Below are 16,528 nucleotides of genomic sequence, written 5' to 3' on the forward strand. Positions count from 1 at the left end.
TAGGAGGAGGGGAGTATGATGACATACTAGGAGGGGTGGGAGTAAAGGAGGCTCCCCAGCTCGGCTGTGCCAGGTCTTCCCATACTCTTAGAGACACTAAGCAGGCCAATGGGGACTTCCAACCACAGGGCTGATGGCTGCAGATGAGCTGTGAAAGTAGACTTTTGTTCTAGGATCTGATTCCCAAAATCATTTGGGCCCTAGGAGTGATTTAAGAGCCTTAAGTTAGCATCTTGAGTATCTTCCTTTCCACTGAAGCACTATGGATTGTCATTTGTTCTGCACCAGACTATGGGGCAGGTGTTGTCTTGTTGGCTGTCTCATTTACTGTCATCCCAGCTACAGATACAAGGGAGCCCATAAACATCAAGGGTGGGCATGAGACATCAACAGAGCTATCGAATGAGGGACAGGCAGAATAGGTTGGGAGGCGATGGGGAGTTGGCCTTGGGTCCCTTCTCCTCTCAGAGCCAGGAGAGCCCTGCTGTAGTTTACCTGCTGGTGGGCAGCACTGGCCACACTGGCACTCATGCTGGTATGTCATGCCTCTCCTTGCTTCCCCAGAGCCGCATTCACCAGTCCACCTATGGCAAGAGCCTAGCCATCATGACCGAGGCCCAGCTCTCCACAGCCGTCATTGAGAACCCTGAAATGCTCAAGTACCAGCGGAGGCAGCAGCAGCAGCAGCTAGACCAGAAGAGTGCCGCAACCAGGGAGATGGGCTCAGCCACCTCAGTCGCAGGCGTCGTCAACGGGGAGAGTCTTGAAGATATCAGGAAGGTGAGAGCCCTGCCTGGTGGCGCTGAAGACATGGACATATGCCCAGGGACAGGGTGAGGGGCAGACACTGGTGGTGGGAAGGAAGGGGTTTGTTTAGTGTGGCACGGAATCTGTGGGTTAGCCAGCCTCGGGCCTGTTGGCCCCTTGCCCACTGCTGCATGATGCAGTAATGGGGCCTGGATCCTCTTTATCAAAGGCCTCCTTATCCCCAGGAGCCCAGAGGAGGTCATCTCTTGTAAGAACTTACGAACTTTATCCTGCTGGTCTTTCTAGGAAATCCTAGATGCTAACAACAGTGGATTTCAGGCTCTGCCCTTAGGAGACTTCTGTGGGCTCCCCTTCTTCATCTGGAAGCCATGTTTGATGAGAAGGGGTTGGAAATGGGACAGGAAAAGGGTAGGGAACGTTATTGCCTGGGGAGTATAAACCATCTCCAGGAGTCTGTGTAGGCTGACAAACCTCCTCCAGGCAATTCAGATATAAAATATGAGAGAAAACATCTAGTTACAAGCTTTCTGTGGAAGGAAGGATTCTATTTTGAAAGTCAGTTTGAAAATCTCTACCTCAGGCCAGGCGCGGTAGCTCACGCCTGTAATCCCAGCACTTTGGGAGGCTGAGGCAGGCGGATCACTTGAGTTCAGGAGTTCCGACCAGCCTGGCCAACATGGTGAAACCCTGTCTCTACTTAAAAAAAAAAAAATTAGCCGGGTGTGGTGGTGCACGCCTGTAATCCCAGCTACATGGGAGGCTGAGCAGGAGAATTGCTTAAACCCGGGAAGCGGAGATTGCAGTGTGCCGAGACTGCGCCACTGCACTCCAGCCTGGGAGACAGAGTGAGATTCTGTCTCAAAAAAAAAAAAAAGAAAAAGAAAATCCCTAGCTTAGTGACAGACGTTTCACGGGTACAGAGCTCAGTCCTTTAGCCCTTTCATTGGTCCCATGGCTGTTGTGCAGGGCGGCCAGCGTGGCATGCACCCACTGCTTATTCTTTGCTTGGGTGTCTTATTTAGTTGTACCAGAAGGGCAATTTAGAATACATTTCCTTAGAAGCCTTATTATTTTTAAACCTACTATGTTGAGGTATAATTGACATATAAAAAGTTATACATACTTAATGGGTACAAATTAATGATAAGCCAGACACAGAAGGACAAATACCGCATGATATCTCTTTTTTTTTTTTTTTGAGATGGAGTCTCACTCTGTCACCAGACTGGAGTGCAGTGACGCAATCTTGGCTCACTGCAACCTCCGACTCCCTGCTTCAGGCAATTCTCTTGCCTCAGCCTCAGCCTCCTGAGTAGCTGGGATTACAGGCACACACCACCACGCCCAGCTAATTTTCATATTTTTAGTAGAGACGGGGTTTCACCATGTTGGCTAGGATGGTCTCGATCTCCTGACCTTGTGATCTGTCCACCTCGGCCTCCCCAAAGTGCTGGGATTGCAGGCGTGAGCCACCGTGCCTGGCCTGCCTGATACCTCTTATATGAGGAATCTAAAATAGTCAAACTCACAGAGACAGAGAATAGAATGGTGAATACTGGGGTCAGAGGAAAATGGGAGTTATTAGCCCAAAGGGTATGAGGTTTAAGTTATAGAAGATGAATAAGTCCTAGAGATCTCCCCTACAGCATAGTGCCTACAGTTCACAATATGATATTGCATACTTAAAACTTTGCTAAGAGGGTGGATCTTATGCTTAGTGTTCTTATCACCAGGAAAAAAAGAGACTTTATTTTTTAATATTTGGAAATAGTTGGCCGAAACTTTTGCATTCATTTATGTAACTCTGCTTTGCCAGAATCTTTTGAAGAAACAAGTTGAGACTCGGACGGCAGATGGCCGGAGAAGAATCACGCCTCTCTGCATAGCACAGCTGGACACTGGGTACTGGTTCATTCCTCTTTCATGATCTTATCTGGCGAGATCTTCCTGTCTTCTTTCAGCGGTTAACACTTTCACAGTGAGGATCTTCACGGGCCCTTCACAACCTGACTGGTAGAACGTGGAAGCAAGGAAGTCAAGCTCAGCTTCCCGCAGTCTCAAAGTCCATACTCCTCCTGGAGCCCTTGTGCACACCTGAATCATGTGACGGGTGGGAGTGCTAAGGCGGCCAGCACATCTGCTGCACTTCACTGTTGCCAGGGCACCAGAGGACGCACAGGGAAAGCAGTCAGTCAGGCTGATTTTTTTTTTTTTCTTTTATAAAGTTATTTTTATGATTATGAAAGGTATATTTACACATGGTTAAATTTAGAAAATAGTAAAAGCCCAAAGAAGAAAAAAACATTATCCATAATCAGATACAGTCACTGTTAATGTTTTGATATCTGTATTTCCAGTCTTTTTTTCCCCACTCGTTACTGTTTCATGCCCATTCATCCATTTTAATAACTAGTCCTCTGAGGTGTTTGCTATCTGATTATCCAGATTCCCATCCTAGGATTTGCTTAGCCAGCTCACTGTGGACTTGTATTTGTGTCCAGTTTCTCGTGATTATAAATGAGTCTTTGAGCTCACCTGTGGTTGTTCTGTCAGGATAACTTCTAGAAGTGGAATTACTGGGCAGAGGGTAGGGCTCCCAAACACATTTCCCTGTGGGGGACAGAGAAGGGGGAAGAGACTCATTCACCACTTGCTGTTGTCCCAGTGTATATAGTGAGGATTGTTTTTGAATTGGTTACTCTTCCCAAAATGATGTGTGTTGATTCAAAAAGAAAAATGATAAAGCACTGTGTGAAAGAAATAGACCCCCACTGTCAAGACAGTTCACTCTGGGTTTTATTCTCATTCTGTCTATCTGCTCAGGGCATTTGTAAGCCCTTCATGGAGACCACACACTTTAGGCCTCTGCGTTTTGCAGTTGTCCATCCACGAGCTATTCCAAATCTTCCTTGGTGTCTGAAGAAACCTTCACTTGTACAATGTACAGATCCAGTCTCCTCATGTTAGATGTGCAGGCTCTGAGGTCCCCGCGAGTAGAGCAAGAACCAGGTCTGCTGGCTGCCCACAGAGCACTCATTTTCTTTTGACTAAGTATTTTTCCTATTGTGACCCTGTAGGGGGTAATGTCCCTACCTACCTTTTACTGAGACCAAGTGAGACCCAGTGTGTGGTTGAGCTCTGAACATACTGGGCCTGTGGGATGGGGAGGTGGTGGTGGTGATGGTGGCACTTTGTTCTGTGGATCCTTCCAGGCCTTACCTGGTGAGAAGGTGTAGGTGGCTTCCTAACTGGTCTGGGGCCAACTTTCTGACATAGGATGCATATTTCTGGCATCAGGACCTGATCCTTTTGGTATTAAAAGCTTTTTGCCCTCCTGATTCCCACGTTCTAACAAGTAGCAACAGAATAGGTCCTTATTAGCTTAGCTAATCAAGAAAGAAAAGAAAAAGCATAACTATACAAAGTAGGTATAAGTGAGAAATAATAGACAAATCAAAAAGATGAGAGACTTGTTTGCTGAACTCTGTGCAAATAAATTTGCACAGAAAGTGGATGGTTTTTGAAGAAAATAAAATTACTAAAAGTGAAAAATTATTGTGGAAGAAATAGAGGACAGAGTTAACCCCACCAAAGCCACCAGACTAAGATGGCTTCACAGGGAAACTTCAGGAACTTTTAAGGAGCAGGTAACTCAGGTAACTGTTAATACCATTTTAAATATTCTAGTGCATGGAGAAGAAACGTGCAGATTTTTATTTTGAAATGAGCATGATATATCAAAATCTTACAAGGATAAAACATAAATTCAAGATCATTCTCATTTCTGAATGTCAGTGCAAAATCCTAAGTAAAATAGTAACGAACAGAACCTTACTGCTTGTTAAGAGGCTAATATACCATGACCAAGTGAGGTTTGTTTTGGGAAAGTAAGGAGGTTCAAATTTTAGGTAACTATTTAATTCTACGTATCAGTAGATCAAAATAAAAAAAATTATATGATCTCTCATCGATGCTTAAGAGGCATTTTGGTAAAATTCAACATTGTTTTAAAACTCAGTTAAGTGGGAGTAGGTGGATGCTTCCTTAACTTGATAAATTATCTTATTTCAAATTAAGTTCAAAAACTAAACAAATGCCTACTCTTGCAACTATAATTTAACATTGTTCTATAGGTCCTAGCCCATGTAGTCAGTCAAAGGAAAGAACAAATTGGAAAGGATAATTATTTAAGGATGATATGGTTTACAAGAGAATCAACTGGAAAAGCTGCCATAGGCAATGAAAGAAGACAGTCAGGTGGCTGGATACAATCAACATGAAGTCAGGTAGCACCAACTACCCTCAGAGCACATGAAGAAATAAGTCATATTCACAAATAAAATAACTAGGATGCAACCAGAGATGCATATCTTAATGAAAAAATTAAAAACCCTACTGAGAGGCTTCAAAGAAAACTCAAAGAAATAACTAGAAATTCATACCATTGATTAGCTAGGATGGCATCATAAAGATGTCAGCTCTCCTGTAGCCTATAAATTTAACCAGTACAAATAACCATAGGAATTTTTGGAATCAGACAAGGTAACTATAAAGTTATGTGGAAAAATCGACTGGGCACAGTGGCTGACACCTGTAATCCCAGCACTTTGGGAGGCCGAGGCAGGCAGATGACCTGAGGTCAGGAGTTTGAGACCAGCCTGGCCAACATGGTGAAACCCCGTCCCTACTAAAAATATAAAAATTAGCTGGGAGTGGTGGTGCCCGCCTGTAGTCCCAGCTACTTGGAGGCTGAGGCAGGAGAATTGCTTGAACCTGGGAGGTTGCAGTGAGCCAAGATTGTGCCACTCTCCAGCCTGGGTGACAGAGTGAAACTTTGTATCAAATAAATAAATAAATAAAATAAAGTTATGTGGAAAAATAAATAGGAATGGCTGAAATATTTCTGAAAAAGAAGATTAGCCAGGGAAGACTAGCCCCACCAGAAATTAAGACTTAAAAGCTGTCATACTCAAAACAGTGAGATACTGACACATGAGTAGATAGTGCAGTGGAATATGAGGAAACAGGCCTGAATATTTATGGGAATTTTAAAGGTAGCATTTCACATTAGTGATAAAACATTGGCTAATTCGGTAAATGGAAGAGAGGACTACATGGCACCTCCTAGAAACAATGTTGGGTCCCAACCTCATAACTTATCATTACATACATTCTAAACAGCTTAGAGTTCATTTCTTTTTAAATTGTTGTTTAAAATATTTTTGTTTAAAATTTTAGAAGATTCCCTGGAAGAATTTTTTTTATAATCTCAGAGGTCAAAAAAGTGTTTTCTGTAAATGACAATTTAGAGTACACAAAAATTTTAAAATTTTAGTGCATTTAAAAGATAGGCTCTCTGGCCATGGTGGCTCACACCTATAATCCCAGCACTTTCGGAGGCTGAGGCAGGTGGATACGAGGTCAAGAGATCAAGACCATCCTGGCCAACATGGTGAAACCCCGTCTCTACTAAAAAATACAAAAATTAGCTGGGCGTGGTGGCGCGCCCCTGTAGTCCCAGCTACTTGGGAGGCTGAGGCAGGAAAGTCACTTGAACCCAGGAGGCAGAGGTTGCAGTGAGCCGAGATTGCACCACTGCACTCTAGCCTGGCGACACAGCAAGACTTCGTCTCAAAAAAAAAAAAGGCCATAAATAGTTGAAACACAACATCCCAGGTAAAATATTTCCTACCATATAAGGAATGTTTTTTTAATATGTAAATGGTTTTTACAAATCAGTAATAAAGACCAATAACAAAACAGTAGACAAAGCATATGAACAACCAGTTCACAAAAAAAAAGAAATCAAGTATTTCTTTTTTTTTTTTTTTTTAATTGAGGCAAAGTCTCACTCTGTTGCCCAGGCTGGAGTGCAGTGGTGTGATCTCAACTCACTGCAGCCTCTGCCTCCCAGGTTCAAGAGATTCTCCTGCCTCAGCCTCCCAAGTAGCTGGGATTACAGGCACCACCACGCCGGCTAATTTTTGTATTTTTAGTGGAGACGGGGTTTCACCATGTTGGCCAGGCTGGTCTCGAACTCTTGACCTCAAGTGATCCACCCGCCTCAGCCTGCCAAAGTGCTGGGATTACAGGCATGAGCCACTGCGCCTGGCCGGAAATCAAGTATTTCTATTTTGAAAAACTGTCGGCTGGGCACAGTGGTTCACGCCTGTAATCCCGGCACTTTGGGAAGCCAAGGCGGGCGGATCACGAGGTCAGGAGATCGAGACCATCTTGGCTAACACGGTAAAACGCCGTCGCTACTAAAAATACAAAAAATTAGCCAGGCATGGTGGCGGGATACTTGGGAGGCTGAGGCAGGAGAATGGTGTGAACCCGGGAGGTGGAGCTTGCAGTGAGGCGAGATCGTGCCACTGCACTCCAGCCTGGGCGACGGGCAAGACTCTGTCTTAAAAAAAAAAAAAAGAAAAGAAAAAGAAAAAATGTCAACATCACTCATATCAAAATAAGATACCATTTTTCTTCTGTCAGATTGTTAAGTGTCAAGAAATTTGATAAAAGTGTTACTAAGCACCTATGTGGAGAAATAGGCGCTCTCATACATGGATTGTAATTTAAACCTCTGAGGAGGGCACTTTAGAAATATTTATTCCAGATCATCAGTGAACATTTTATTTGCTGCTACAATTCCACTTCTAAGAATTTATCCCATGTATTATGTGAATCTTAGGTGTAATGACAATTATTAGAATTTCATAATTCTTTGAGCAGCTAATGTGTGTTCTAAGAGTGTCCTACACCAACTACTTTAGTCCTGACAGAAACCCCATGGGGAGAGTCCTGGCACTTTGTATTTTGCAGACATGACTGGAGGCACAAGAGTAGTTGGAGCAAGTCACAAGCTTAAACATGGCAGAGGAGTCAGACCTGGCTGTCCCAGAATCCTCAGTTCTGACACTGCAATACCTTGCTTCCTGGTGCAGCAGCATCTGTTATAGAAAAAGCTGGAGACAGTCTTGTGGTCCCTCAGTAGAGGCTGGGTTAGGTATATTATGGCACACCCATCTAGTGGCATGCCCCATGGCCCTTCATGAAAGGGGGGCCCTTTCTGTATTGCTGCATTTCATTCCTCCTAAGACGTGTTTGCAGTTTAACACCTCTGAGATTTGGGTGTGTTGTACAATCAGTGGCATCTGACAATTAGTAGCATTGTTTTCTTTCTTAGTAGTACGTATAGAACCTGTAAATCCTAGATTCAATTAAATATAGTATATTAAGTGGCTTTAATTTCCTTTTTACTTTTCTGTAACTTTGCAGATTTTTTATCATGAAAACATACTGCCTTTGGACCTAGAAAAAAGTTATTTGAATGTATAAAGTACTGGATGTGGCACCTGACTTTCAAGGCTGACTTTTGTTCTTACTTGGTGACAGGGACTTCTCCACGGCATTCTTTAACAGCATCCCCCTCTCGGGCTCCCTGGCGGGCACCATGCTCTCTTCTCATAGCAGTCCACAGCTACTGCCACTGGACTCCAGTACCCCTAACTCCTTCGGCGCCTCGAAGCCTTGCACAGAGCCTGTGGTGGCTGCCAGTGCCAGACCTGCAGGCGATTCTGTCAATAAAGACAGGTTAGTGGGTGCCAAGGCTTGTTCCTGTCCCTGGGGAAAGTTCAGGTTTGCACATAGTTTTGAGGACAGAGAATTTTATTCTGTTTGCACTTTGTGACCCCTTCAATGAAAAAAGAAAGAAAAAAATGCGTGCTTTGAAATGGGGACTTCTCAGAGGGGAGGGCTTATTCAGTGAGTCTCTAATGCACAGGACCGTGAGGATTTCACAAAGAGTGTATCAAGGCTGACCGAGGGTCAGGCTGCTAAGGGTGGGAACTACCAGTGAAATGCTACGTGCTGCAGGGTCAGCCCTACCTGGCAGCTCTACACTTGAGGTACTTCACATTTCTGGGGCCTCAGCCTCCACTTCACTCGCTGAGCACATCACACAGCATTCATCCTAGGCAGGGTGCTCCTGTGGGAGGGCACAGATTCCCCTTGTACTCTCAGAATTATATTCACTCACAGAGCCTGTGTCCTCACCCATTGTTACTTGGAAACCAAATTAGAAATCAGAAAGAACCAGGCAAGCACAAATGAAAGCCAGGAGTGAACGTTTGCTCAGCATCTGCTCTGGGTTACACACCCTGCTAGGCCCCAGGCATCACAGGGGCTTAATTGGTGGGTCCTCATCCTCAGGGAGTGTGTAGGCTGGTCGGGGAGAGGCAGCCACAGGGTTGCAGGTGGCCCCTCAGGTCCCCTGGGTAGAAATGGCTAGCCATCCAAAGAGGGGCTGGTGTCTCAGGGATCAGGGAGGTGCCTCAGAGGGTACCCTCCACAGGGCTCACACAGGCCTACCAGGGGATGAGGCCTGGGGATTAGGGGCAGCAGCCCCCCAATCCCCTGAGGAAGGCCAAGAAGGGGGAGAAGGCCAAGGTGTCTGTGCTGGATCAGGTAGTCTGGGCTTTTCCCCAGAGTGGAGACGTAGAAGGCTTTGAGACCTCCATTTTAGGAAAGTGACTCTTAGGCGGTGGTGCCCCAAATTGGCCACTCCCTGGCACATACAGCTGATACCGTCAGAGCGATTCTCCATTGGTGGAATGGAGTCTTGTGTTACTGCAGCCCCCTGCTTCTGGGGTACAGCTGATACTGTCAGAGCAATTCTCCATTGGTGGAATGGAGTCTTATGTTACTGCAGCCTCCTACTTCTGGGTGCTAGCATCGTGGCTGTGGAGGCATGCCCAAACATTAGGTCACTGCCCTGGGGGGACCCTGAGAGGGTAGGAAGAGAAGACTGAGCAGCAAGACCAGTGAGGAAGCAAAGCATGCCAGGAAGAAGGGAGCCTGGGAAGGACAGACCATGCCAGATCTGAGAACTCTTTGGGGATGGCCCATTCTAGTGGCCACAGATCATGGAGGAGAAGAATGGGGCTGTCCAGGGTGACTACCAGGCATGTGGTGTAGTGTCTGGGCAGATAGGAGTGGAAGGTGTTAGCCTGGGTGTGCTCAGGAGGAGGTCCAGTGGCCATGGTCCCAAAGCGTGTGGTGTGGGCTTGGACATGAAGGATGGACCAGGCAGGCTTCTGCCTGGTCTCTCCTTTCTCTGTGGAATAGAAGATGAAAGTTGTGTGATGAGCACTTGGAGCATAATGCTAAGAATGTGACACTGTCACAGGGAGATGTGGGAGGGGCCGCTCAGGATGGAGGATGCCTGACTAAGGGTAAAGGCCAAGAGCAGACCATGGCTTCAGGACCCCAGGTGCAGGCTTATAATCTCATGAGACTCATTGTCAAAGTGGGAAAGGTGAGCGGTTGGAGTGGTTTGGGGTAGAGGTGCTGTATTTAAGTTGTGGAGATAGGGCAGTGTGACTAGAGAAAAGGGTTGTAAGAACCATGTTCTAGGCCTCATTCTACCCCCAAAAGCTCTCAGAACAGTGCAAAGGGGGAAATGTGAATGCATTTGCTCACAACCTTCCAGGTGTCCCTAATTTTGACACATGAAAATTTTAAAGAAATGGGAGTAGTAGATTGTATCTTGAAATTTTTTGTGTTTATGGAAGTTTGATATTTGTGCCTTTTTTAGTAGGCTCCAAATAATGCAAATACTAGACCTCCAGATCCTTTCAGGATTGCGCTTGACATGCCTCCCCTCTTCTTCACCCCAGTATGAATGCTACCTCTACTCCTGCTGCATTGTCACCGTCTGTGTTAACGACCCCGTCCAAGATCGAACCCATGAAAGCGTTTGACTCCCGGTTCACAGAGCGGTCCAAAGCCACACCAGGTGCTCCTGCCCTGACCAGCATGACTCCGACAGCTGTGGAAAGGTAGGTGGTAGCTGCAGGACCCTGAAAGACCAGGGAGGGTGCAGGCATGGGTCAGCAGCACAGTGGCAATGTTCCCACCAAGCAACCTGCCTTCCTGTTGGGGAAAAGACTCTAGCCACTCAATACATGGGAGCAAGACTGCAGAGCCGTTAATGAGCCACCAGGAGAAAGAGGTGGCTCCTTCAAGTGGGAAGGTTGTTGGAAGGAGCCGTGGGGGAGGACACGGCAAAAGAACCACAAGGGCAAAGGCACAAGGATTGGTCAGTGCAGAGGCTGGACTGAGAATAATGGTGTTTGGATGGAGCCCAGAGTTTGCCCGGAAGAGAGCATGAGATTAGTTGGAGAGGTGGAAGACTCTGATATTGATACATCATGGAAGTGACGGCCTTCCACTCAGAAACTGACCAGAGGTAGAGAGCTGCAATAAAAATGATGTAAGTGAGGTCTTTGTCAAGTCAGATTGGCTTCTGAGCTCTTGTGGACGCTATGCTACTTATCTGTTCTCTGGGTCTCCCCTCAAACACAGCTGTGACATCACGCAGGCTGTAGTTCTTTATTTCTTGGAGTTTTGCGGTAGTGCATCCTCCTGAGGTGGCCAGAGCGAATGTCTGCAGCCTCTGCCATTGGCACTGAAGTTCTCTGCCTCCTGAGAGGGCCCCTCCCTCCAAGCCTGGCTTGACAAGGAGCTAAGTTCACATCCCAGTGAGTCAGAGCCTAGGAGAGGAGAGGCAGGTGTGGGCTGGACTTTGGGGGCTTAAGAGCTGTCCCTTAAGAGCTGTACCCCCACTGCGAGGTTTATAGGGCTCAGCAGCCCTGGGCAGACACACCCTAGCCTGTGCCACCATCAGCCAAGTACAAGGACACTGGTCAGAAACTTGCAGTAGCCACACAGCCAGCAGGTGCCCAATAAAAGGAGCATTTGTATGTGACTTGTCCTTGCAGTAGATGGTGATTTGGAGCTAAAGCCACAGCATGCTACCTCTGGGGCTTTGCTTATGAAAAGCCCTGTCCAAAACTGCATGTCTGGACAGGATTTATTCTCCTTGGAAAACAGTTCCTGGAAGCTAGCATGGGAGGACCCTTTCTGCAAGTTTGATGCTGTATCTATAAACTTGGTGTGGAATCTTGTAGTCTACTCTGTAATCTAATCATGCTTGTTTCATAATTAACTCAATGCAGGCCACATGCAATAGCTCATGCCTGTAATCCCAAATGCTTTGGGAGGCCAAGACAGGAGGATCGCTTGAGGCCAGGAGTTTGAGACCAGCCTGGGCAACATAGTGAGACCCCTATCTCTACCAGAAAAATTATCCAGGTGTTGTGGCATGTGTCTATTGTCCTAGCTACTCTGCTCACTGCAACCTCCGCCTCCCAGGTTTGATTGATTCTCCTGCTTCAGCCTCCCAAGTAGCTGGGATTACAGGCACCTGCCACCACACCCGGCTAATTTTTGGTATTTTTAGTAGAGATGGGGTTTCACCATGTTGGCCATGCTGGTCTCGAACTCCTGACCTCAGGTGATCCACCCGCCTCAGCCTCCCAAAGTGCCAGGATTACAGGCGTGAGCCACCATGTGCGGCCTCCATGCTTCTAAATACTTTGAAATGCTGGATTAAATGCAACCCTCGTCCCTAAAATGAATGACTAGTTCACAGGAAAGGGCAGTACCCAGAGTCTAAAATCTACGAGTGAACAAAAAAGCCAGAGCAGCGAGCAGAACTGCACCATGGGTGCGAGGTTAGGGGTCTTGACTGAGGACCTTGAGTTTTAATGACCACATCGACTTGAGACAAAGCCTGGGGTCTAAGCCATGTAGGAGTTGGAATTAAGTCACCAGCATAAAGTCAAGCTGCTTAAAAAAGGACTGAGGCAGACCTGGGAAAACCCAACTGGCAGCACAAGAACTAGCAGAGAAGTTGGAATGTCTCAGCCTGTTTTTGGGTTGGGAGAACAGTCTTCCCTTGAGACTGTGTAACCACAGGCCTGCCCTCATGTGGATTCAGGGCCAGTTTAACACTACCTGTGTTGTCTAGAAATCACCAAGCCGAGAAATGAACACAAAGGAAATCCTGGTCTAATTGACATCCAGAGGCACTTGGCAGAGATGCGTATCCACCATGCAGTGACATTCCTTGGGCCAGGGTGTACAGCATTACCACTGATAAAGCACTGCTTAGATGATCATAAAATCCACAGCTGCAAGAAGAAAGAGCCTGTCATGCACAAATGTCAGGAGACATACTTACTGGGAGACTTAGGTTTCTATAAACCTGTGATCATAGAATTGTCAGATGGCACTATAAAATATGCTTAAGTCTTGAAAGACATGAAAGCTAAAACAAAATGTGAGGAAAGATTAATACTCTATTCTGTAAACAAAAATTAACTCAAAAGGGAACAAAGAACTAAATGTAAGAGCAAAAACTATAAAACTCTTAGAAGAAAATATAGATAGAAATCTGTGTGACCTTGGATTAGGCAACTGTTTCTTAGATATGACACCTAATGCACAAACAACTAAAGGAAGGAATCGATAAATTGGACTTCATCAAAATTTAAAACTTTTGGCTGGACACAATGGCTCATGCTTATAATCTTAGCACTTTGGAAGCCCGAGACAGAAGGCCCAGTAATTCAGACCAGCCTGAGCAACATGGCAAGACCTCATCTTTACAAAACCATTTTAAAAATTAAAAGCTTGGCCAGGCACGGTGGCTCATGCCTGTAATCCTAACACTTCGGGAGGCTGAGGTGGGTGGATCACCTGAGATCAGGAGTTCGAGACCAGCCTGGCCAACATGGTGACACCCCGTCTCTACTAAAAATACAAAAATGAGCCAGGCATGGTGGCAGGCGCGTATAATCCCAGCTACTCAGTAGGCTGAGACAAGAGAATCGCATAAACTCGGGGGACAGAGGTTGCAGTGAGCAGAAATCACGCCACTTCACTCCAGCCTGGGCAAAAGAGCAAACCTCCATCTCAAAAAAAAAAAAAAAAAATTAAAAGTTTTTTTGCTTCCAAAGCACTATCAGAATTGAAAGACAACCTACAGAATGGGAGAAAATATTTGCAAATCACATCTAATTAAAGTCCAGAATTTAAATTATATAAAGAACTTTTACAATTCAAAAATAAAAAGATGAATAACACAGCTTAAAAATGAGCAAAAGATCTGAAGAGAAACTGCAGAGAACATATACAAAGCACAGGCACATAAAAAGACAATCAACATCATTAACCATTAGGGAAATACAAAGCAAAACTTCAATGAAATACTTCATACCCATTTGGAGGTCTGTAATTAAAAGATCAGATAGTCAGATAATAAGTGTTGGTCCTATAAACCTGTGATCATAGAATTGTCAGATGGCACTATAAAGTATGCTTAAGTCTTGAAGGACATGAAAGCTAAAACAAAATGTGAGGAAAGATTAATACTCTATTCTGTAAACAAAAATTAGCTCTAAAGGGAACCCTCATATACATGCTGGTAGAAATGTAAAGTCTTTTAGCACCTTTGGAAGATAGTCTGGAAGTTCCTCAAATGGTGAAACATAGAGTTATCATCTGACCTAGCAGTTCCCACACCTAGATACATACCCAAGAGAATTGAAAACATATATCCATGCAATAACTCATACATGAATGTTCACATCTGTACATAATAACCAAAAAGTGGAAACAGCCCAAAAGTCCATCAGGTGATGAATAGATAAACAAAATATGGTCTACCCATACAATAGAATATTATTCAACAATAAAGAGGAATGGAATGCTTACATGTGCTACAATAACAATAAACCTTAAAGACATTATGCTAAGAGAAAGAAGCCAGTCACAAAGGATCATAGGTTGTATGATTCCATTGATATGAAATGTCCAGAATGGAAAATCCATAAAGAAAGTAGAGTAACAGTGGTTGCCAGGGTCTGAGGGAGGGAGGATAAGGAGTGATTACCAATGGGTACAGAGTTTCTTTTTGGAATTATGAAAATGCTCTGGCATTAGACAGTGATGATGGTTGCTTAACCTTATGAATATACTAAAAGCTAATGATTCTATACTTTAAAGTGGCGAAGTTTATGAGATATATATATATATCTCAATAAAAATTAAAAGAATAATACACCATCAAAAAAAACCAGATTTGGAAATGAACCAAAAAAAAATACTTTTAGAAAAGAAAAATAAAGATCATTGCAGTTTAAAAGTCAACAAGCATTTCAGAGAGCAGATCACAACCAGCTGAAAAGAAACATTCAGTCTACAAAATTGGCCAGAGTGGCACAGAGGTGAGGAGGTGGAGCTGAAGACAGGGCAATGGAGAGGAGTCCCCCCAAGGAGGATGTGCTGCAGGATAGTTTTCAAGAGGGAGTTAAGAGGCTTACCAGAAGGTGAAGAAACCTCAGATTTTGAAATGGAGCAAGTTCTGAACAAAATAAATAAAACGAATTCCCCACCTGAGAGAAACTACAGTGTGCCACAGACAGTCCTGCTTATTGAGGAAGACACTCATGTTTGCTTTGTGGCTTTCTGTGGCCCTTATCTCTCATGTAGTGCATACCCTGAATGAGAAGCCAGGATAGCCCTTGGATTGGCTTCTGGAGACAGAATCTTGACTGTATATCCTGGATCCTGGTGCCACAAGGGTTGGTTCCTCAGCAGCTGTGTCCACAGGGTCTCACAAGACTGTCCAGGCATAAATACAGCTCTAGCAAGATCTGTATAATAAGGGGCCACCATCACATTTGTCATCCTCAGCTTCTCACTTGAAAGTTGCAGTGAGTGAGCATTCACTTGGGGCTGAGCTTCCTGCTTTCCAGACAGAATGAGTATAGTGAGCTTCTAGGAGCCTGGTGCTGAATTCTCAGGTTGGGTTGGATCCTTATATGAGGAAAATGAAATAAAACAAGTCCCAGTATCTTTAACAAAGGCCTTACAGAAAATGCAGATACTTTCTTGATGTGGCTGTTTTCTTGTATTGATTCTCAATGAAAACCAGGAGCCCTTTAAAACATCCATCACTGGAGGCCTGGTGCAGTGGCTCATGCCTATAGTCAATCCTAGCATTCTGGGAGGCTGAGGCGGGTCAATTACTTGAGTCCGGGAGTTTGAGACCAGCTTGGTCATCATGGCGAAACCCTGTCTCTGCTGAAAATACAAAAATTAGCTGGACGTGGTGGTGCGTGCCTGTAGTCCCAGCTACTCAGGAGGCTGAGGCAGCAGAATTCCTTAAACGCAGGAAGCAGAGGTTGCAGTGAGTAGAAATCACTCCACTGCAGCCTGGGCAACAGAGTGAGACCCTGTCTCAAAACAAGAACAAAAACAAAACAGGCCAGGTGCAGTGGCTCATGCCTGTAATTTGGGAGGCCGAAGTGGGCAGATCACCTGAGGTCAGGAGTTGGAGACCAGCCTGGCCAACGTGGTGAAACACCGTCTCTACTATAAAAATACAAAAATTAGCCGAGTATGGTGGTGAGAGTCTGAGGCAGAAGAATCGCTTGAACCCAGGAAGCAGAGATTTTAGTGAGCCGAGATTGTACCATTGCACTCCAGCCTGAACGAGACTTGTCTCAAAAAACAAAAACAAAACGAAACAAAAAAACACCCATCAGTGGAGATTTTCTTTGTTTGTTTGTTTATTTGTTTTTTGAGACAGAGTCTCGCTGTGTTGCCCAGGCTGGAGTGCAGTGGCGCAGTCTTGGCTCACTGCAACCTCTGTCTCCCGGGCTCAAGCAGCTCTGCCTCAGCCTCCCTAGTAGCTGGGATTGCAGGTGTATGCCATGACGCCCGGCTAATTTTTGTATTTTTAGCACAGACGGGGTTTCACCATGTTGGCCAGGCTGGTCTTGAACTCCTGACCTCAAGTGATGCACCCACCTCGGCCTCCCAGTGTTGGGATTACAGGTGTGAGCCACCG

At 45.2% G+C, this 16,528-nt stretch overlaps 1 protein-coding gene across 12 annotated transcripts in view; it reads left to right on the forward strand.

The window, feature by feature from the left end:
• The window catches only part of LOC129022910 (protein HIRA), a 107,396-nt gene that overhangs the window by 45,504 nt on the left and 45,364 nt on the right, over positions 1-16,528 (forward strand). For 10 of the 12 annotated variants that reach the window (XM_063662845.1, XM_063662842.1, XM_054469248.2 and 7 more), the window contains 4 exons: positions 565-780; positions 2,585-2,670; positions 8,164-8,361; positions 10,446-10,607. In XM_063662845.1, coding sequence (XP_063518915.1) covers positions 565-780; positions 2,585-2,670; positions 8,164-8,361; positions 10,446-10,607 — 662 coding nt within the window. The remainder of the gene's footprint in view (positions 1-564; positions 781-2,584; positions 2,671-8,163; positions 8,362-10,445; positions 10,608-16,528) is intronic. The other 2 variants (XM_063662844.1, XM_063662840.1) reach the window with 1 other exon arrangement.

This window comes from Pongo pygmaeus, chromosome 23, assembly GCF_028885625.2.
Source record: "Pongo pygmaeus isolate AG05252 chromosome 23, NHGRI_mPonPyg2-v2.0_pri, whole genome shotgun sequence".
Taxonomy (NCBI): domain Eukaryota; kingdom Metazoa; phylum Chordata; class Mammalia; order Primates; family Hominidae; genus Pongo; species Pongo pygmaeus.